At 49.6% G+C, this 23,606-nt stretch overlaps 1 protein-coding gene across 1 annotated transcript in view; it reads right to left on the bottom strand.

Moving 5' to 3' along the window:
* DDC (dopa decarboxylase) overlaps window positions 1–23,606 on the bottom strand; it is a 56,514-nt gene that overhangs the window by 14,861 nt on the left and 18,047 nt on the right. Inside the window, exons 6-8 of the mRNA XM_060157519.1 lie at window positions 16,046–16,112; window positions 10,266–10,360; window positions 5,647–5,714 (exon numbers count right to left, since the gene is read on the bottom strand). Of these exons, the coding sequence (XP_060013502.1) occupies window positions 5,647–5,714; window positions 10,266–10,360; window positions 16,046–16,112 (230 nt within the window). The remainder of the gene's footprint in view (window positions 1–5,646; window positions 5,715–10,265; window positions 10,361–16,045; window positions 16,113–23,606) is intronic.

Genomic DNA, 23,606 nt, shown 5'->3' with positions numbered 1-23,606 from the left:
GGTGCCAGAAACAGTATAAAGAATTCAAGATGCCAAAAGCACTAGGACCAAAGTGCAAAGAAACAAAGGAGATTCAGAGAAGACTGTGCTGTCATGCACAGGTTCTAGAATCACGTCTTACCATAACCAGAGTGACTTAAAATCTTCCCAAGTAACTGAATTTTTCAAAAAAATCCAATATAACAGGGGTGTACAAAAGGTATAAAACTAAAAAATTTAATTTTATTTGGAAAAAAATTAACCCTCTTTTTTAAAGGCAGAGTAAAACATGCCCTTGGTGGAATTTGAGGCTTTCTTTGGAGAAAATCTGATATTAAGGGACATTGCAGTCAGAGCAGAGTGGTTCATATTTACTTATAAAAGATTCAAAATACCCAAATGAACAATAAAGAACTTATGAAGAGAATAATGAAATCATTATAAAACGTATTTACTGGGCTTGTAATGAGGTCAAGTTTTTAAAACTTCTATTATCTTGTCCATTTTAATATGTAGAGAATATAACCAACAAATTGAGTTTAAATTATGGACTAACCATTGATAAAATTTCATTAAACAAAAGACAGACCCTTATGATTTTGAGGAATACAAAAAAGCCAGTGAGAGCAAAAAAAAAAAAAAAATCCATTTACACCTTGTTTGTTGTATTAGCAAAACCTTTAAACACATTTATAAAAGATTCACAACCTAGGGCTTCCCTGGTGGCACAGCGGTTGAGAGTCTGCCTGCCGACGCAGGGGACGCGGGTTCGTGCCCCGGTCCGAGAAGATCCCACATGCCACGGAGCGGCTGGGCCTGCGCGTCCAGAGCCTGTGCTCCGCAACGGGAGAGGCCACAACAGTGAGAGGCCCGTGTACCGCAAAAAAAAAAAATTACAACTTAGGACTGTTTGTGTTCTACTGTGTTAGGACACCTCATTTTTTGCTGCAATAACCTCTTAGAATAGCAAAATATATGTATGTGATCCCCTGGATTTTCACAACAGGGCAGAAAAGCCTCTGAGCAGACACTTAGCCATCCTTCTCTCCCTGCTCTCTGTCACCAGGCCGCAAGGCTCGCTCACCTCCTCTGCAAACACGCAGGGGCCCCCAACCTGGGCCCAGCTTGATCAGTGGACCCGCAGCTCGGGTAGGCAAAGGGGTAGCTGCCTTGACCCAGCAGAGGAACGCTGTGGTCCGTTCACTCTCCTTTGGACTTTAGGCTGCATGGGCCAGGGCTAAAATCCAGGATTATTTTCAGTATTCAGAGGGAAAGCGGAATCAGAGTCAGACTGAATGAAAGTGGACCTAGAATCAGGGCCCAGTTTTGCCTCACTCACACTAAAGACAGCTCTCGCTCTCCAATTGCTCTGTATCCATCCGGGACAATTCCAGCGTGTTCTCTGTGCATCCTTCTGTCTACCTGTGTGTTTGTGAAATGGGTATTGCTTTGTGTGCTTGTCTTCATTTGCATCCCGGGAGATACATAATTCTGTATCTGACTCTTTTTACTCAGTTACAGTTTTTGAACCTTCACCCCTATTGCATCAGACACATGGCTCTAGCATGGATGGCTGCGTGCCATTAGCAAACCCATGCACATCTCAGAACTCCAGGTGCCTCATCTGGATGAGGGACGATAATTCCTATACCAGTAAGACTGCAACAGGATTAGGGGAGGTGGTGTATGAGAAAGTAAAAGGCCACCTACTAGCAGGTAGTAGCTTGAGCGTAACATTTGTACTCGAAGCATCATTACTGCTGTAAACCGAAGAATCAGGCACCCCTGGATGAGGGTTTAGGTGCATTTGCTTTGCCCATTCCAGCAAGGGCAGGGGGAATTCTCTTCACACAGCCCAAGGACTTAGGTTTACATCTCACTTCTTCATAGAATCTGGTGCTGTGATTTAACTTGGTACATCATTGCTTCAAACCAGAAGTATCTGGAGAGCAACTATAATCTTTCACGTGTGCATGCTCGAGGAGGCTAGTGCTCACAGGTGCACAGGGCCAGGCTGGCCACGGGGCTGTGCCAGGTGGGAAGGATGCCCCAGGATCCCAGATGGGCAGAAATGATGCTTTAAAGGCGCTCAGTAATGGATGAGACATTGGAAAATTGCACATTTATGTAAAAACACCAACTTTTAAATATGGGCAGCTTATTTAAAAGGAATTTAAACCTACATGGACCACAGGAAACCATCTTCAGTAGCTGTCACCTCTTCTGAGTTTGCTGTCGTGCACACGTGCGCCTCAGGGCCTTTGCACTGGCTGCTGCCCCACACCCCCACACCCGCATTGTCTGGACCCTCCTCACGTGCCCTCTGTCAGACGCCACTTCACCAGACAGGCTTCTGGGCAATGAACAAAGGGGCCGATCACGGGGTCTCGCCCGCACACCCCCCTCTACCCCCAGCTCCCCACGCTTCTCCCCTGAACTGCTCCCCTCTGTCTTCCCAAGCCCTTCCCTGCCCTGCACCTCCTCACCCCATGGATCTCGGTTTGCACTGGACTAGACTTGATTTCATTTAGGTTCTCAGTTTCCTTTGGTTGTATTTTATTTACTGAAAGCTCTATCCCATGGCTGAGACTCCTCGAGTCCAGGAATGATAGTGCTCTGGTTTCAGTCCACAGCGCTCAAAACAAAATGCTTTCCAACTAAATCCTGACCTTCCCTTCTCCTTGTAGGTCTTGGTTTGGACGGGGCTGCCCCCAGTTGCAGATGCTGCTTCACTAGCGTCACCCAGGGCAACCCCTGGGGTGGGGGTCTGGGCGGGTGTGTGAAGGACCTTGTGCTGAGCACCCCGCAAGCTGGGAAGTGCTCGACACGCCCCTGTGGGCAAGGAGAGAGAACTTCTTTGCAGGGAAGGGGTGCTTGGCTCAGTGGGGTCAAAGGAAAACCTGCGTTTGATAAGAATCAAAAAATCAGAAAGTAGTAGATGGCATAATTAAGATTCTAGGGTTTAAAGTAAGCTGACCTGGGTTAATTCCCTACATTTTAGCCTTCTGGCTTTAACTAGTAATTTCTTATGAGCACTGTTCTGGGCTGAAGTGTGTCACCATCCCCCAAATTTATACATTGAAGTTCTAACCCCTGGTACCTTAGAAAGTGACTGCATTTGGAGACAGGGTCTTCAAAGAGGTAATTCAATTAAAATGTGGTCATATGTCTGGGCCCTGATCCCATATGACTGGTGTCTTTCTAAGAAGAGGAAATTTGGACACAGACATGCACAGAGGGACAACCATATGAAAACCCAGGGAGAAGAAGGCTGTCTACACGCTGAGGAGAGAGGCCTCAGGAGGAACCAGCCCTGCAGACACCTTGGTCTCGGGCTCCTAGCCTCCAGAATTAGATTTCAGTTTTTTAAGCCGCCCAGTATGTGGTACTCTGTTACAGCAGCCCTAGCAAGGTAATATAAACACAGCGCCCGAAATAGTAGACATGGGTAATTTTTATGTTAAAACACGAATCCTTCAAGATCAAATTCCATCAATCAATATTCATATCATCATTACCATATCTCCCAGATGTGTGAAATCACCTCAAAACCCTTGACAACCGCTCTGGCCAGGACCTCAATAGCTCAGGAGAGAGAAGGCACATCCTCTATTATAATTTAAATTTTTACTCTCTTTATTTAGCCTTTCAAACCCACAGGCAGGTGGGAGGCCCCCACCCCTCAATTCCCCACTCCGAGGGGATAACTAATCACCCTTCTCTTTGGCAAAATTTCAAATACTGGAGGCTGCTCTTGTGTCTCGTGGCTCATGTGTAAGTTTCTCCTACAGGCTCATAACGCTCAGGTCCGTTTTCCATCTCCAAACGACGTGGCCTCATCCCTACATTTCCCGTCTCCTCCCATACATCACCTCCCCTCTGCCATATCTCCCTCTACGGGCTGGTCCTGAACAGAAGATGCCAGAAGGGACCCGTCTGCGACAGATTAACACACACAGCCCCCAGCTCAGGCCGCATCTTCCAGCAGCCTCGGCCGTCACACCAGGCTCTGGGAAAGGCCACAGATAAAGCACGTTTTCTCTCATCCTTAACTTGCTCCCTGGCTTTCTGGATGCAAAGGCAGATGCTACATTTATTGTATTCATCCTTATCACATCTCAGCTTTTGGCTCATACATCAGTGGGCCCTGACAGCTGCAGTCTCCCCGTCTGGAAGAGGGGGCAGCCTCTTTGCAAGGCTGCCTGGGGGGGCAGTGACTTCGGTTAAATTGCGTGTGATGACGGCAGCCTGCACGGACGGGGGCTCCTTGCACATCTATTTGTGCTATTACTTTACCCAGGAAATGAATGGAACATCACAGCTTGTGATGTGATGTGGAACACCACAAGCCCCTCTGGGGTCACCTCGCTCCATCCCCCATCAGCTGTCAGCTGGTCTGTCCAGGCTGGCTCTATGGCTTTTCTCTGCCAAATGCCTTAGCTAAGGACCCCTTAGCTGCCAGTTAACTTGCTCTGAGGCCAGCACCCCCCCTCACAGAACAGAGGCCTCGGGGACCCCTGCCGGCCCCATGCCAGCTGGGTGCTCTGGACCCACAATCCACCCGTCAGCTCCCTCGGACAGTGTTTGCACCCGACCCAGCACCCCAGCAAAACAGAATTACATCTCAACCCGAATTAAAGTTTGAAAAAAGGGAGTTTTGACACGCTGCATAAACTAGCCTTAAAGTGTTCCAATCCAGGTAAAATAGACAAACACAACCACAAGAATACTAACATTCATAAAAGCTGTAGCTTTTATCGGTTCTTATTAACATTTCAGAAAAACTGTAGCCCAAATACGAATGGGTTTTAAAATCATGTACCAGAGTTTGGGTCAAAGACTGACAAAAAAGAGAATTTGATTTAAACAGAAGTGAAGCACTGAACATGTAGTTTATCTTTAGACAGAGTTCAAGGGAAACTGATTATTTGGTAAACTGACTTTAGCCGGATTACGTGAGAGCTGGTTTCCTCACCTTTCTAAGGTGGAAAACCATTCACTTAATTACACAGTGAACAATTTTGCACAAAATTCATGCAAGGCCTCCTGATCTCAAGATTCATTAACCACCTTCTTACTCTAAAAAACTCAGAAGAACTAGTTTCTAGTAAAATCCCTTTCCACTCCCAGTCATCATGATTTCTTTAAATATTATCAATGTAGTGAAATACCAGCCACTTTCATTTTGGAAGTTTGGAATTCCTTTTTCTTGCTCTAGAGATAACCAATGTGATGCTGGTACTGCCGGTAAGAATTTTCAGGGAACTGATTAGAAAACAGAATTGCTTTTATTTTTCCTTAGCAAACGCTTTTAGGCATATAGACTTAGATTTATTAAACATTTACGAATAAAAACATAGAAGCAAATGATTTAGAAATATGTGCTAAGGTTACTAAGCACTGTTTTTTATTAATGCTAGATAGATTAGACCAGAGATTTTCTCTGTTATCCTCTTTTCTTGTGTCAATATGTTCTAGATAACAGCATACAACAGGGTAAGATTTAGCAAGCATTCCACCCATGGCTCAGAAATGCAGGCAAGCAGTAAGTGATGTATGTGCTTCGCCAGCAATCGCACCTCACCTGCCAGGTTTCTTTCATATAAACTATTCTAAGGAGCAGTGTAATTGCAGGGTAATTGACATCTAATGAACAGGGCAACTTACCACATGGCAGAACAGTCAAAATTCACCAAAAGCCATTTGTGGGGATTAAAGTTAAATGAATCTGCATACTGCCAAGGAATAATAACAACAAAAAGAAAACAGTTGTTAATGTTTAGCTATAAAACAAGACCTCGTATACAGTAATGAACAGTTTGCAGTCTCAAATGAAAACCAACATGACCAGACAGAGGAGAAGGGAAGCAGCTGAACCGTGGGGTTTGGGGCTCGAGGGCACTCGGGAAGTTCTGGGCAGCCACCGCTCCTACCTGAGCCTCTTTTCTTTCATTTTCAAATCCTGTCTCGTGAAACGTGAAGCTAATGTAGATCTGATTCTGGGCTGAAGCGCAAGGGGAGGAAGAGAGCTTTGGAGCCAGAGAATCGGGGTTGGCTTCCGGGCACAACCGCCTGTCCATGTGGCCTGGATGGGAGTTCTGCTTCGTGGGGAAGGCGTGCAATCAGAGCCACAAACTCTTCAGTGCAGCTCCCGAGGGTGACGCAGAAACCGTCCAGTGCAAACACTGAGACTGTCGCTGCTCCGTGGTTGTAAAGCCAGCCAGGTCGCTGGCCCAGGGAACCACGTGATGAGAAAATGGCTACTGACCTCCTGCAGCTCTGGTTAAGCGGGGAGACCTGGCAAGAGAACAGTCCCTGGGCCATATGAAAACGACCGCCAGGTAGCCCTCAAGCTGGCTTCCCGCTCAGAGGCGGAGGGAAGGGACTGGCTGAGCCGGGCTGGGATGTACCTCAGGGGAGGGTGTGCCCTGCAGAGAGACACCCACAGAACCAGAGCGACGCTGAGGTCCGCTGGACGTGAAGGGTACCAGGTTGCCGACTGAAAAAAATGCACAACCTAAAAGTTGAGTTATGCTTTTTTGGGCGGACTTTCCGAGAACTTCAAGCCCAGAAGACAGCATCTCAGGTAGCTCTAAGGGACTGCTCTGAAGAGGCGAGGGGGGAGCCAGGATCTAGAGGGGTTTTTGCAACAAAGACCAGGTAGTGGGAACATCAAAAGATTACTGTTAATTAAAGAAAACCAGACATCTCAAGTTAAGGAATTTAGCTCTTTTCTATGCATCTATGGGAAGATGCAAGAGTCTGGACTCACTGAAATCATCCCTTTGATGGGCACCTCGGCTACCTGGGACCAGTGTCCTGTGCTTTCCCATCGTGAGTTCCCTCAGGGCTCACTTTCAGGGCGGCTGTCATGTGATGGCTTGATGGCTACACCATCCTTTGTCTACTGATATGGCAGCAGCCTTTTCTACAGGAATTTATAAGTGAGGGATTGGAATGAGATAGTATCTAGAGCCTTCTTATTATGTATGTGTTAATCCTAATTTGGTGTAGGGCTATCACATTTGGATCAAGGGATGCATTTCGAGGACCCTGGATAATTGAAAATATGCAGAATTTCAAAGCATAATCGGAGCCTGACCCTGACAAAGGTCATGGGAAGTTTCTATCATCGTGAGGAGAACCACCCTGGCAGCAACACAGACACAGTTCATATCTGGGGGGGCTCGCCTGCTTTGAAACTGTGAGTCCCAATTCATTTTTAATTGGGGAGATTCATAGTTCTACTTTCCCACATAAAATGAGATGTAATTCATGGCTTATGTTGCATGCTTTCAAATTTGCAGTCTGAAGTCACATAACATTTATCCACATTTCAAACTACTGGACAATTCGGAATAATCAAAATTTTAATTCACAGGTGCCATGTCAGGCAACTGGACCGATCTGGCCTGGGAAATACTTTATGCATAAGTTTCCTCAGCTTTATGAACTAGCAAAGTCCTCAGAATGTAGGTATCATGAGCAGCAATGGGAAAGTGAAAATTTCATAGCTAATCTACAGTAATCACGCTCAGCCCATTTTTTTCATTTAATGGGTTTGGTTCTTTTACCCACATTGATGTAACAGATCAGCAACGGTTCCCGTTTATCTAAATGTTTTCTCCTTTATTTCTAAAGACACCATCCACATTCACTGTACTCATAACAGTAACAGGGTCCCTTCCTGGATGCCAGTGGTAACAACTGCCAACAGCTGGCTCTAGGTTCCAGTTCAAGTGTCATCCCATTTTCAAGTAGAAAAATGAGAGATTTCAACCACCGAGACCGGCCAAGGAGGGCAGTCTGCGTTTCCACTGAGCCATCACAAGTGGCGAGCTCTTAAGATTATCAGAGCGCCGGTTCTTGGCATATCCTCTGGCCGATGAACAGGACCTGGGTCCACCTGGAGGCCACATGGCTGCATCTATAATTGAAGCAGAATGATGGCAGCGGCCATGGCAAGGCCCCAGCTGGGAGGAACCTCGTAGTGGGGGAAGCTTCGAAGTCTCCCCAAGGCTGTGGGACACCTCTTCTCCATCCCAACGAGGGAAGGGAGGGAGGTAGCCAGGAGGGGCCGACAGGGAGATGCGTGGTCACGGCAACCTCACCTGTCTGCCCGCTCTGGGGGAGCAGATTCATTTCCCTCGAGGTTCTAATAAAAGCAATATTGAGAAAGAGACAGGAAATGACAAGTTTCATTTGTTGATAACGGGGAAACAGAAGGTGAAAGAAGGGGCTTTGTTTGCTAGGCATTTTATTAGTTCCCTCCTGGGGGCTGATCTGTGTAAACGTCTTTCATTACCCACTGCTACATTTTCTTCCGGCTGATGGAGAGGAAGGTTCTTATCTGCAGGGAAGGGCCGGGCCAGACAGGATATTGCACCCCTTATCTGCGAGCTGACCAGCAGGCCCTCCCAGCCCAGGGACCAGTGGCCACAGGAGGACAGATGGCAATGACTCATTGTTGGGTATGAAATCCTGTCTGCTGCTGATAGGATCTCACTGCAGCCCCACCACAGGGGTGGTCTGACAATTGGACACCCCCATGAAAGTGAAACCTCGAGCTGTGGGTTCATGGGGAAGAGAAGAGTGTAAGGGGGACAGATCGTGAGATTCCACATCTGATACTCAGAGTTAGAAAAGACCAGGCCTTGGGAAGGGCACATACATCACAGATGAATACTTTGCCCTTGGTCCCTGGAGACCATAGGGACAGACATTCCCAGTGATGTGTATCGTCACACACAAGACCACAGGACCACAACAAAAGGTATTTACGTGGTACAGAGATTTATTCTTCACTTCCTAGCACCAAACACCCACCTAACTAGCTACCAGCCGTGAACTATAGAGGCCAGTGTGAGCTTCCCGTTACCAGAAGTTCTCACGTACTACACCCCTTCCCAATATTTCCAGAGGTCTCTGGAAGCTCTATTTACCCACCGAGGGTTCATCTAAGCCCTCGCACACATTCAGTGATCAATAAGTAATTATTGAATGAACGAGTGAATAAATGGATGGATGTGAGGGAGCTATAAACCAGAATGCGCCTTCATTCATTAGTGATAAAGGCATTATTCATCCCAAAGAGGGGAATTTTGTATTCTATGCCTCTGACACCCACTTTGCTGGTATTATGGTGTTATGAGAATCCAAATTAGTCACTAGAAAATCGATCGGCGGCAGGCAAGAGAACAGAGGGAGGTTTGGAGTGATGGTCTCTCCAGGCCGTGGTGAAAAATGATAGTGGTGTGGAATGCATGCATAGCTTGCTGTATTCAGACGCTGCTTCTCAGCCCTTGAAATATGGTTAACTTCTCTGATCCTTAAAACAACCCCTCAAAGGAGGCATGATTACGAAATCCATCTTGTGAGGTGGGGAGAGGATACCAGGCTGCCCGAGGGGACATGGCTGGTCCTAGGGCAAAGCCAGGATGCAAACAGGCTGTCCAAGGCCCAACACCTTGCACCTCGTGAGGTCAAGGTCTCGAGAAAGCCCTGCCTCTGAGTATGAAGCCATTCCTGGCCTCCTCTGATTTATTATCCTCTTCCCCCGCTCACTGGCAAAGTCTGCCACCCTGGACCCTTCATGGCATGTACATCTGAGTCCCTGGCAAGGAGGAACTTCCTGCCCCGTGAGCTGCCGACAGTGAAACCCGGCTCCAGCCTGAAACAACTCATCACTTAGTGTTAACTCTGCACCCTGCAGAAGCAGAGCATCTGTCAGTTGTTTTGGTGGCTGTTTCTCTAAAGCAGCAGGTGCTTTAGCTGGCGTCACAGGCCGTGTTTTCCAAATTCTGAAAGTGCTCAGGACATTTCAGCGCACTGGTGGCTGTTTTTTCCATCTCAGTGAAAGTGAACAGCATGCTCTGTTGCGTGATCAGAACATGACTATTGATCCAGATCACATGGAATTGCAGGTGGTTTTTTAAAAAATTATCCCTTGATCTGAAACTCATTCAGGTTTTATTTTCTTCCTAAACAGTTTCCCACCGTTTGTAAGCTCAACTCTATCCTATCATAATAGCTCTGCCCAGGATTTGCAGACGGAGAAATAGTGTAAACGTCAGGTGTATTTTGAGAAGACAAGGCTGTATGATCGGGAAGGTTCTCACCCCTTGTCCCAGGGAAGTGTAACCTCCACTCATCACAGAAACTGGTTTGGAAGTCATTTGCTGAAACGAACCACAGTAGTAAAAATTATAAATGTCACATCCTTGTAAGGAGAAGTCACTGGTCACAGGATACCTTTCAAAAACACTCTTGTGGAAGAGCATACTCACCTCCACTCCATTCAGAAGATGCCGGAACTCGGGGCAGATGAAGGCGCTGCCCGCGTAAGCAGCGTCCACATGCAGCCACACGTCCTCCTCGCGACCTGAAGCCCAGAAGCGACCTGTGAGCGCTCGGAGGGCCGCCCTCATCCCGGGGTCAGAGCACCTGTCCCAGCCCAGCATCTTCTCAAATACAGTCTGTCAAGAGCATTTGTTGGCCTGATGTCTGCATCCCTGACAAGCAGTGATGCTGAGGCAGAGGCCATGTGCTACTGGCCCCGACGGTGCCTGGCACGGGGACCAGAGCTCAGAGAACGCGTGGAGGTGAGGGGAACCCCTGACCCTCGGTGTTGACCCTCACGCCTAGCAGAGCCCCAAGGAACCAGCCTACCCCACACCAGCAGCCCGTCCACCCACATCTACTCCAGGTAGGTGCCATGCTGTGCCCTCCCCACCTCACCCTCGGGGAACTTTCTCCTCGATTCTCTTGGGTCTGAAGTCCTTCCCACAAGCATCTCGTAAGGCTGGGACCACGCGGTCCACACTGGTCTCTCCACCCCCCCAGGAAGTTCAGTCACCAGCTTTACGCTTCCTGAGATCATTCTCAGCTCCCTTCATGAATGAGATTTTTGTGTTCCAGCCGCACTGGAAAAGTCTCGCGGGAAGGGCACCTGCCTGACTTTGAGCTGGGATAGAGTCCTGTCTAAATGTGGTCCCTCGGGACTTCCCTGGCTGTGCAGTGGTTAGGGCTCCGAGCTTCCACCGCAGGGGACACAGGTTCGATCCCTGGTCGGGGATCTAAGATCCCACATGCTACATGGTGCGGCCAAAAAAAAAGTAAAATAAAAAATAAATGTGCTCCCTCAATTCGAGCGTATCTGGGCTCCACTCCCATCTCCAGCCACCCAGCCACCGTGTGGTCTTACTGCCCTCCTGCAAGCTCGTTCCCCTCTTAGCAAATGGAGATGAAACAGCATCCAGACCTTGAGGGACAAACGAGGTAACACTCATATGTGCCCATCACGACACTAGGACAGACTCGCTCCTAGAGGAGCGACGGGATCCCCGTAATTATTTCCTGCCTCCGTGCTGTAGACTGCCCACAGCCGTGAAATATGCAATCAGGAGAGGTTGCGGGTCTGCAGCAAGGGGTGGGCGTCCTTCCCTTCCAGGGGCGGAGCTGCCCCAGGAGCGCCAGATCAGGGCACCCTGGCAGGGGTCCGTCGGCACCTGCATTTGTGCTGGTGGATGGATTCACGGTTCACTTTTGCGTGCGTGAGGCTGATTGATCACACACGACACTATGAGGAGTGAGGAGTGGTTCTGAGCTCTGCCGATAAAAGACAGAAGAGGCAATTCAAAGCCTCGATTCAGTTTGATCTTCAGGATGGAAGGGATGAAGCCTTTGGTTGGATCAGGATCAAATGTGTCCGGGGGGTGGTGATATCACCACAGAGGATCACACTGAGTGAACCTAAAGCACGTCTTACGGGTTAATCGCTGCACTCAGACCAGCCTCCCCAGGCACCCGTGGAGCCCCCCATGGATGTGGCCATGAGCCAGGAAGGGAGAAGGGGGATCAGGAAAGGACAGGACGGCTGTCACTGCTGCAGCAATGCTGTCATCTGTTGCTGCTACAGCTCAGACCCGCTGAGGGGAGGGAGACGCTTCAGACGCACGTGCAGGATAGACACAAAATCTCAAGGCAGGTCTGTGCTCTCCTCGCGGCTGTGGGAGCTGCTAAGGGAAGCTGCATTTGCTGATGGAGGTGCTTGGGTGGAGTTTGACTGTGTCCGGCTCAGGACTGAGCAGCGCAGGGTCAGGCAGACAAGGCAGGAGGGACACAGCCGTGAGGGCTGGAGGAGGGGATGGAGTCTGGGAGCTGCAAACGGGCTCTCCTTCCCCCTCGGCCCTCACCCTGAGAGAGGGATGCTTGTAACACAGTAAAACCCACACCCCCTTACTTTAGCCGGACCTACCTTGGGACAGATGGAAGAGAGGAGATCTGACCCTGAACCCCCAGGACGGGGCTGTAACGATGCCAGCCCTCAAGGCTCTGTCACTCCAGAGGGTACGGGAGATCCAGGAGGGGCAGTGGGTGGGGAATGATGGGGGGCCGCTCAGGGTTTCGAAAGCAGGGCACCAGAAAGAAGGTGGCAGAGAGAACTAGCCTTACCCCAGAAGAGCTCTGGCCTTTGCCCTCGGCTCTAGGGAGGGGACCTCTAGCCCCTGGAAGGCCCGGCCTGAGAGGAGCTGCGGCCCCCAGACGGCCATTCCATGTCAGTCCTGAGTCCTGAAGGACTGGGAACGAAAGGTATGAGCTGGATGTCCGGGAGGGGCTGGGGAAGGAGGGCAGCTTCCCGGCCAGTGTGTGACACAGCCCAGTACACACCCTGACACCGAAGGCTCGGCAAGCTTCCCTGGCAGGGAGGGCCCGCTCTCTGGGCCTACTGTCACGCATCAGGGCTGGTGGGGGGGCCCCAGGGTGACTTCACAGGAGAGGGTGACCCGAAGCCCCAAGTTTGGACCCTTCCCCACTCTGCCCCAGGCACCTCCTCCTGCCATAAACCGTAACCACAAGTATGCGCTCAGGTGTGGAGCGTCAAACCAGAGGGAAGCTGTGGAAGCCCTGACCTTGGAGCTGGTGTCAGGACCAGGGACAGCCTGTGAGGGACTGGATTCCCTCTAGCCGTGTAGTTGGCCTAAAACCCCTGCAGGAGGACCTTCCAGACGCCCATGGGGAGTGGATTCCCAATGGGCTTCTCTTCTCTCCACGGGGAGGGGAACAGCCTCGAGCACCACCTCTGCATCCCAAGTCTTACGTGTGATCGGCTGACAGCACAACCTGCCTTCTGTGCCCACCGAATATGGTGGGTATCTGTAGGGGTCAGGGGTCACTGAGACCCCAAGGCCAGAGCACAGGAGTCGCATGCCCCAGGACGAGGCCCACCCAGCACGCAGGCAAGGTCGCCTCGACGGGGAGGTTTCTGATGCGTCCAAGAGGGAAGGGGCAGCCCCTGTGCCTGTCGGGCCCCCACGGCCTTGCCTGTTTCCTTTCGAGGCCCCCGTGGACAGGAGCAGGCAGACCTCTGGCACCATCAGCTACAGACCCGCCAGGCACCCCTCCCCCTGCCACAGCCCGGGGACCCCCGCTTCCCACTTTCACACTGCCTGCCTGTATACCTGCAACTCTCTTTCTTTTCTTTTTTTTTTTTTTTTTTTTTTTGCGGTACGCGGGCCTCTCACTGCTGCGGCCTCTCCCGTTGCGGAGCACAGGCTCCGGACACACAGGCTCAGCGGCCATGGCTCACGGGCCCAGCCGCTCCGCGGCATGTGGGATCTTCCCGGACCGGGGCACGAACCCGTGTCCCCTGCATCGGCAGGCGGACTCTCAACCACTGCGCCACCAGGGAAGCCCTGCAACTCTCTGCTTTCTGTTTCTCATCCTGTTCTCAATAAGATCTGCCAGGAAATTCCACTGACCGGTCCAAGAGGACCAACTGAAACAGTCTCTCTGGCAAATTGTTTGGAAAGGAGCTAAACAGAAAGCGTCTTTCCTAAAGCAGCAGTTGGGAGAAAACCGAGTTTTGACCTGCTCTCTTGGTCACGCAGTGGTGCGCAGATACATAATCTGAATTATTTTAATGGTGTAGTCCAACCGCACGGGAGAACAAGGTGGGCCTGGTCCTGTCTGAAGTTAAAGGATGCTAAATATTTGGCGACTCAAGTAAATGACGTCAGAGGAGGGGAAGCAGGTGAAAGGCGCTCATTCACTGTCAAGTCACCACGGATGATTAGTAAGAGCATGGCTGGTAATGAACAGAATTGCCCGAATCGGCTGCGTGGATAACCCTCGGCAGCGAGTGGAGCGCTGTGGCCCTCGCCACGCCTGCCCGGAACAGCCTCGGCTTCTGGCACTGTACGCATCCCCGACCCAGGTCTTCCCATGGCCCCCAGGCCCGAGCGCAGGGGGAGCCCCTGGACATCAGGACAGCCGGCGCTGGGGCGGCAGGACCCTGTGGGCTGTGCCCGGCAGGTGACCCGGCCCTCTAATCCCATGGCCCCGGAGTGACATCAGCCGGCCGCGGGCCAGGACGTCCAGCTCCCGACCTGACATCCGAGTCCAGGGGCTCAGCGCCTTGGCCTGGGACCAGGGTTTGCAGCTCGTGAGGCCACCGCTGCAGCCATGACTGGCTTGTCCCCCCTCCCGGCTCCCAGCCCCCGGCCCTGCGGCCCCACCTCCGGCCAGCTGCTCAGACAGACATCTGCCACGGTCACAGTGGCGGAGCCCATGGGAACGGGCCAGGCCACACCAGCGGCCACTTGACCAACCAGCCACCGGCTCCACGTCCCCTCAAAGCACGAAGGCTCCTCTCTCGCTCTTTTTTTTTTTTTTTTTTTTTTTGCGGTACGCGGGCCTCTCGCTGTTGCGGCCTCTCCCGTTGCGGAGCACTGGCTCCGGACGCGCAGGCTCAGCGGCCATGGCTCACGGGCCCAGCCGCTCCGCGGCATGTGGGATCTTCCCGGACCGGGGCACGAACGTGTCCCCTGCATCGGCAGGCGGACTCTCAACCACTGTGCCACCAGGGAAGCCCTCCTCTCTCGCTCTTGTCTCGCGCCCTGTCCGTGCATTAACTCGTCCACTCAGAATCCCATCGCTTTACAATAAATGTTTCCATCTCTACTTCGCAGATGGAGACGCAGCTCAGAATTGAGGCACACGGCTTCAAGGGTGGCCCAGGCTGCACCATGGCTGCCCGTGACGGAGCCCTGCCCAGCACACTCCATCAGACTTCAGTCACACCGGGGGAGAGGGGGTCCCCTCCCGCACCCCGTGAGTGTGGTCCACAGGCAGACCCAGGCGAGGAGAGGCAAGAGCCTGCTGGGGCTCCACAGACGGGCAGTGAGCCAGGTCCCAGTGGGACAAGCCGCAGCTCGGCCATGAAACACCCAGACCCTTCCGATGACTCCTGCCACCCGGCCCTCCCCTTCCCAGGGCAGCAGCTCGGCCTGCAGCGGTGGAACAGGCCCTCCTGCCCCGAGGACAGAGGAGGGGTGGGTCACAAGCCAGGACCCCTGCCTGAGGAAAGGCTTTCTGGGCCTGCTGAGTTCCCAGGGCCTCCGCTTAAAGAAGCCTCTTATTCAGGGCTCACCTTTGAATTCTCTGAATTCTTGTCTCTTGGAGAAAACCTCAGTGCTCCAGTGAGGGGGAGGTGAGGGGGCCCGGCAAACACACGAAGCACACACTCTTCTTGGGAGAAATCCAGTTTTTTGATATTGATTTGCTTAATCACTTTAATTTGCTCAATTATATTCAGGAATTCCAAAAAGGCAAAAAAAGATGCTGGAAGACCTACTCCAAGGACAGAAAATTCCCCTGCCGTCACACACATGACCCTCTGAGAGTCTGAAGAGCTGATTCCCCTCAACCGGGGGCAACACAGCCTTTGTAATCGGTCATCACTGTTATAGTTTTCTTAGCAATAGCGTGTTGGTACAGCTAAGCTTAGCTTTTGTCCAATTAGCCCAAATTCTGAGTTTATGGGGTTCAAGCTAAGGAGGTTTGTGTCACTGTAAACACGAGAAGAGTTTGGCAAACTATCCTGCAATAAGTTTAACGATGTTAATATTATATTAATATATTTTACTACTATATACTTATATTACATTTTATATACTACATTATGATATGAAGTTAATATTAGGAAGGAGAGACCCAAGAGACAGTCTACTGAAGTCCCCGGATACTGAGACCATTTTCCAAAGGAAAATTTTAATCAGATACTTACAGATGGGACCCACTTCTAAGAGGTTGTCAAAAGAGCAGCAGGCTGTGGTCCCCAGCGTGGCCGCCACCTGGAGAGCAGGAAGCAGAGGTCCTTTCAGCCCTGCATCGTAGTCACTGCTGTACCCTACACACAGCAATTCCCTACCCAGATGGGCCACAGCCTGAACACACTATGCTGGCTGGACGTGTGCTGGATGGAGAGGTGAGTCTGTGGATACGTATTTACTATTTGCATGGAAGCATCATAACAGGTTAGAGAAACAGAGCTGGCAACAGAACACTAGGCTGTGAGATTACAAAGGGCACTGGTACAGATTTCCCAGGATGCCGAGGGACGGGAAGGAAGGCCCGGACCGTGTGAACAGTGCTCCCTGTGTTCCGCTTTATTGATACAAGTGTGTATATTGACTATAGGGATATCATGCCTTCCATGAAGTAGGGAGCCTGGATTTTCTTAGCTGAGTGTGTGTGTGTGTGTGTGTGTGTGTGCGCGCGCGCGCGCGCGCGCAGAGCAAGCACACAGAATGATGCGCACGTCATCGGCCTGGCTGGGGCTGCTCCAGACCTCGTGCCATGCTTCTTCTGGACCAGCCTCCAGGTCAGCTCAGAGTTGGACCAACGGCATCACTCACTGGTGTTCACCTGCTGCCCTTCTCTCTGAATGAAACTGTTCCCAAAGATTAACTTCAACCCTCGAAAGATGAAGCTTTGCTCTCCTAAGGAAATTCACGAGAAAGCCCTCCCGACCCTGAAAATCATTCTTAAAGGGTGTCCCGAGAAAGCTTTGAGAACAGTTGGTCACCCAGCTGGGAGACATGGCTGGGAATTCTCTGCTGTCTCACTTCTGCTCCCTGAGCGCCCTGCAGCTCTGTGATCACACCTGCGCACCTGACTTGTAAACTCCCACTCACGAAGCTGTCTCTCCCTCCTGACCCATGAAACACTTGAAACCAGGGTCCACGTCTTATTTCTTTGTGTTGCTAGGAGCTCACACTTTGCTGGCACAGAACAGGGGCTGAAACATTTGCTGCATGCAAATGCTCTCCAAATTATCAAAAAGCATCTTATGTTTCCAAACCAAAGAGCCTAATTGAGTTACAGTGGCGGGCACAGTCTGGATAATGAAATTTCTCTTTCGATGTGATAAGGCTGTGAAATTTCATTCAATCTGTGTGGCCTTTATGGAGCCCCCAGCAATGCTCTGTGCCCTGAGAAGAGAGACACAGGGGTCGGAAACACACAAGCTAGGAAACCTGAGAACCCAGCTGGAGGCCTCTCTGGTGCATTTCGCCTGCAACCACCTGCATTTGACCTGAAAACCAAATGTGTCTTTCAAAGAGAGTCAAAGTGCTCTGGCCAGGGGGGCATGGGTTCCGCTCTGTGATGGCTCAGCTGACAGGGTCACCTGGGCCGGAGAGAGTGTTGCTTTGCTATTCAGGTGTGGCAAGGCCAACAGGTTGGGAGGACATTGCCACTAAAAAGATAGCTCGTTATACCCATGGGGAGAGGGGATGCCATGCCATGCAGAGCCACACAGGGAAGCATCAGGGTCAGTCAGGAGGCAGAGGGAAGGGAAAAGGTGGGCGGGAACTATGGGTTCCCTGCTGAAAGGAACAGGTGAGGCAGAGCAGGCAGGCTTAGGATTGACAAGTGTGAATTCTTTCAGATGATTTCAGCAGGCTGTGAGGCACAGGGACTGCCCTGGTTGTCTGGTCCTTGGCTCTGGGGGGATCGGGGAAGGAGAAGTGTGGCCTGGAGTGTGAGAGACTCGTAAAGGGGAGGTGGGCAGGGCTTGTGGGCTCGGGGTGGCTGGTTTGCTTGGGAAAGGCTCACTTGCCTTTCAGCTCTCCAGGAACTGGCTAGACCTCCAGGGTCAGCAAGGTTCTTAAGACATCCAGACATCACCAACACAGAAAATAAAAAGGCAAGATGAATACACAGACATTGAAGCTGAGCATTTGGGGCAAAAAGGCCGGGGCTGGAGGCCCAGTTCTGCATCACACTGGCACCTGCTGGGTTTCTGTTTTCTCATTTTCAGCACAAATGCACTAGACCAGGACCTGCCCAGACCCTAAGGTCTGAGGGTGTAGACCTTCTAGCCTCAACGTTTCCTGTGGCTTCTCAGCCCCTTTCCTCCCTGCCTCTGTGCCCATCCCCTCCCTGGTCCAAGTGCCAAGCATTCTCCACGTGTTTCATCTTGACAAGATAAATGACTTAGTGGGACTCCAAGTCAGTGAGCCATTTTTCTCTGGTGTTTGCCATATATAACTGAATACTAAAATGCTTTATCTAAGGGGCCTAGTTTGGTAGGTAGAGCATGGAACTCTCAAAATGCTATGTCTATGTCATAAACCATGCAGCTTCAAAAAGCCAAAGGATGATTAAACCTTCTTAATATCACTTGTCATTTATTTTCTCAATTTTAAGAGTCTCTTAGGAATGACGCTTCTGTAGTTCAGCAATTCCTTCAGTGTCATCTCATTTTCCTCAGCTAAATTCTAATGGAAATAAATGCCATACCTTCTGTTTTTAAAATTACACCTAAACATTAAAAATTATTAAATTGTTCTTAAAATTATTTTCCATTAATGTGTACACAGGAGTGTGTCTAGAACGATTCCATCAAATATTAGTACTGCTTGTCTCTTAGGATGAGATTTGGCTAATATAAACCGTATATTCTTAGCTTTTCATGTAGTTATTGACGTTTTTGTTCTGAGCATGGAGCATTCTGTAAAAACAACAAGAAAATGATGCCCAGTCCTAGGAGTGGCCTCAGGAGAGAACACGTCTCAGCCAGGCCTGGGAGCTTTGCAGAGATTATATCCAGTCATCACGACCTTCCTGAGCTGGATGCCTTCAGGGACCCCTACTTTACAGTCGGTTTAAGTGAGTCTCCTGTGGCGGGGTCAGGGGTTGGTCCAGGGACACGCAGGCAGGAGCAGACCACAAGGTGAGCCCAGGGGCGTGAACTCTGGTCCTGCCGCCTAGAGAACGCAGCACGCTGGACCGTGCCCGAGGCCCTTCCAACCGACCCCAGCCCCCTGCGGCTCACCGGGCCGCACGTGGGCGGCACGGGGATCCAGGCTCTCGCGAGGCTGTTCCAGGCGGGCCGGAAGGGGACGGGGTTGGGGGGGGGAGAGGAGGGGGAGGGGCGGGCCCTGCGTGCTTGGTGTTCTAGTGGCTGTGAGTCAGCTTGTCCTCACTCTCAGACACCGCTTTAAAGCCCAGGACCTGCTCCGCTCCGGGCTCTGACTACCCCAGCTCAGCTCAGTGATGCTAACCTGATTTCAGGCGCTCTGCAGGGGCCTAATCACATTTGTGCAGGGGGAGACAGGCGGGGCCTGTGTGGGCGCCCCATCTCTGAGAGCCCGGGGCGGTCCTGCTACTCCCCGCTGTCCCCTCCCCTCCTTCTCCGCCGCCGCCCTCACCATGGGCCTGATCTGCTCTAATACAAGCCCTGCAGGCTCTGCCCTCCCCCTCGATCCTGACCTTAGCAAGTCAGGAAGGCAAACCATAGAGATGAGAAAGGGAACATTATTACAAGCCACAGAGAGTTTGTGGAGGGACAGTGATTCTGATTTCCAAGTTCAAATCTGCCCAACGTACCCCTGATCTGAGCGGCGGGTTTTGACTTTGAAGGGGCTGCAGCCTCTTTGCGAAATCATGAAGGAGGTGGTCAGAGCTTGTGGGCTCCGAGTGGCTGGTTTGCTTAGGAAAGCCTCACTTGCCTTTCAGACCTCCGGAAACTGGCTAGACCTCCAGGGTCAGCAAGCTCCCTAAGACATCGAGGCATCAGGGTCCACAACTCAGGGTCGGGCACAGAGTTACGCATGTGCAGAATGATGACCAGCACGCGTTCGTTTCAATGGGAATAAGACAGCCACATGGCAAAGCTCAAGCTACCCTCCTGCCCGACCCAGGCGGACTTCTCTCTGCAGCTTCACAGACCCTTGCCTGCCCCTTTAAGATAACAACCAGCTGCATCTCCTCCTGCATCCTATGATGTTTCACATCTCTGTGCCTTACAGTGCTGTTTTCTCTCACAAGACAGGCACGTGCCCGCACGTCCTCCAGGACACTGGGCTTATGTGTTACCTCTTAGCAAAGGCTTCACTGACACCCCCTACGTAACTCATTGTACCCTCTACCCCTTGTCCACATGCACAGAGTTCTCATCAGATCAGATCAGGGATACATCTGTCTCCCTCCAGGAACATCGCAGGAGGAAAGGGCCATGCCTCTCCACAGATGTCCAGGGCTGGTACAGGAAGTGCTCTAAGGAAATAGGCACGTTACGCAGGTCAGACTATGAGTTCTGATGAGCTGTGAAACCCTCTGCTCTGAATCACAGGACTTCGAACACAGCTCACATTTACCTTGGCGCAAACGACTGTTCCCTTAATGTCTCCACTTTAGCAAATAAGATCCTTGAGGCCCACCCCCCTTAATCTCAGCACCCACAGGCCCAGTACGTGGAGGGTGTTCATTTGTCAAACAAGTGAATGACTTAGTGAATGAACATGGAATTGTTGCCTGTTCCATCACAAGAAGCTTTGAAATGCAATCAGTGGAAGTATCTGGCACCTGCTGCTCCTAAGGCCATGAACTTGTCACCTTTTGCATGAGAGAGCCCACCATGGAGATCATAAAATGTAGTCGATGGACGTGCAGATGCCTCTTAAAGGACACACACGGAATGTTCCAACAGAGGTCTTGGCCACCCTGAAGAGCTCACAAATGATGCTTATTTCAAAGTCCTCATAAACACAGAGGCACAGAGTAGCAGCCAAGGTGAAACACGGCTCTACCTCTGAAGTCCCACCACGAGATGATGAGAGTGTGGACAAGAATGTCCCCTGCCACATCAGTAAACAAAGGATGTTGTGGCCATCACACCATCAGCACTGCAGCCTCCCGCAGCTGTGCACCCTAAAGGAATTCAGGATGGAGGAAAGCCTAGATAGTTAAGGTGCATATTTCACTGAGCCCAGACTCTTGCATCTTCCCATACATAGAAAAGCGCTAAATTCAAAACCAGATGTTTAAAGTACAGTCGATACAATCTCTTCTAGAAAAATAGAAGAGGAGGGAACCACTTCTCCAGTCTTTTCATGAAGCCAGTGTTACCCTAACATCAAAACCAGAACAAGACTATAAAAAAGGAAAGCTACAAACCAATATTACTCATGACCAGAGAAGCAAAAATCCTAAAAATATTAGTAACTGGAATCCAGCAATATATAAAAGGAATTACACGCTATGAACAAGTGAGATTTATTCCAAGAATGCAAGGCTGGTTTAATATTTGACATTCAATGTAACCCGCCTTGCTAACAGACTAAAGAAGAAAACCACATGACCATATCAATCAATGTAGAAAAATCATCTGACAAAATTCAACACGAATTTACGATAAAAATTCTCAGAACTCTAGGAATAGAGAAAAACTTTCTTAACCTGGCAATGAACACCTACCAAAACCTAAAGATAACATCTTACTTAATGGTGAAAAACTAAATACATTTCACTTAACATTGGGAACAAGGTAAGAATGCCCAGTCTCATCACTGCTATACAAATAGTACTGGAAGTTCTATCCAGTGCAAAAAGGCAAGAAGAAGAAATAAAAGGCATACAGATCATAAAGGAAGAAGTAAAACTGTACCTATTTGCATATAGCATGATTATCTAGATAGAAAACCCCCAAGAAATCCATTTTAAAAAAACCCTCTTAGTTTAGCAGGGTTACAGGATACAAGATCAACATACAAAAATTAATTCTATTTCTATAAGCTACAACAAACACATGGACATCAAAATTAAACATTCAATACCATTTACAGTTGTTCAAAAATAATAATTCTGTAGGTATAAATCTAGCAAAACATGTACAGTCTTATATGATGAAAGAAATTAAAGGAGATTTAAATAAACGAAGAGATATATCATGTTCATGGCTTGAGAGACAACATAGTAAAGATTTTAATTACCATACAGGGCAAAGGGAAAGTCTCAAGAGAAATTTAAAAAATATTTTTAACTCAATGAAAATGAAAATACAACTTATCAAAATTTGTGGAATGCAGTGAAAATAATGCTTAGAGGGAAATTTATAGCATGAAATGCATACATATACTAGAGAAGAAAGGAAATTTTAAATCCATAATGTAAGCTTCCACCTTAGGAAACTAGAAAACAAAGAGCAATTTAAGTCCAAAGAAACTAAAAGAAAAGAAATAATAAGAATTAGAGCAGACATCAGTGAAATTAGGAACAGGAAATCAATAGAGAGAATCAACGGAACCAAATGCCGGTACTTTGAAAACATTGATAAAATTGATAAACATCTAACTAGGTTAACTAAGAAAAAAGAGAGGACACAAATTACTAACATTAGAAATAAAAGAAGGACCATCACTACTGATCCCATGGATGGTAAAAGGGTAGTACAAGAATATTCTGAGTAACTTCATGCCCACAAATTTGAAAACCTGAATGAAATGGATCAATTGCTTGAAAGATGTAATCTACAAAAACTCACATAAAGAAAAATAGATCCTCTCAATAGGCCTATACCATGGCTTGAACAATTCTGTTCCCCCCTCACCTCCGCAAAACCCTTGAAACCAGAGTTGTTTGTTTGTATTAGGAGGCTGGGCCTTTGGCAGGTGCTTAGGTCATGAGGGTGGGGCCCTTGAGAACAGGATTAGTGCTCCTGTAAAAGACACCACACAGAGCTCCCTTGCCCCTTCTTCCATGTAAGGACATGGCAAGAAGTCAGCTGTCTGCACCCAGGAGAGGGTCCTCACCAGAGCCCACCCTGGCACCCTGATCTCAGACTTCCTTCCTCCAGAACTGTGGGAAATAAATTTCTGTTGTTCATAAGGCACCTAGTCTGTGGTATTTTATTATAGCAGCCTGAACAGACTAAGATGGCCTATATCTATTAAAGAAATAAAGTCAGTAAATTAATAGCCTTCCATAACAGAAAGCAGCAGGCCCAGTTTTGTTCACTGGTAAAATCTACCAAATATTTAAGAAAGGAATTAAACTAGATATAGAAAACAAACTAGGGCTTCCCTGGTGGAGCAGTGGTTAAGAATCCACTTGCCAATGCAGGGGACCTGGGTTCGAGCCCTGGTCCGGGAAGATCCCACATGCTGCGGAGCAACTAAGCCCGTGCGCCACAGCTACTGAGCCTGCACTCTAGAGCCCGCGAGCCACAACTACTGAGCCTGCGTGCCACAACTACTGAAGCCCGCACGCCTAGAGCCCGTGCTCCGCAACAAGAGAAGCTGCCGCAATGAGAAGCCTGTGGCACCGCAACAAAGAGTAGCCCCCACTAGCGGCAACTAGAGAAAGCCCGCATGCAGCAACAAAGATCCAATGCAGCCCAAAATAAATAAATTAATTAATTTTAAACAAGCTAGTGGTTACCAGTGGGGAGAGGGAAGGGGGAGGGGCAGGATAGGGGTACGGTATTAAGAGATAAAAACTACTGTGTATAAAATAGATAAGCGACAAGGATATATTGTACACAGGGAATTATACCCATTATA

This window comes from Lagenorhynchus albirostris, chromosome 8, assembly GCF_949774975.1.
Source record: "Lagenorhynchus albirostris chromosome 8, mLagAlb1.1, whole genome shotgun sequence".
Taxonomy (NCBI): Eukaryota; Metazoa; Chordata; class Mammalia; order Artiodactyla; family Delphinidae; genus Lagenorhynchus; species Lagenorhynchus albirostris.
This window is presented reverse-complemented; position numbering and strand designations above follow the sequence as displayed.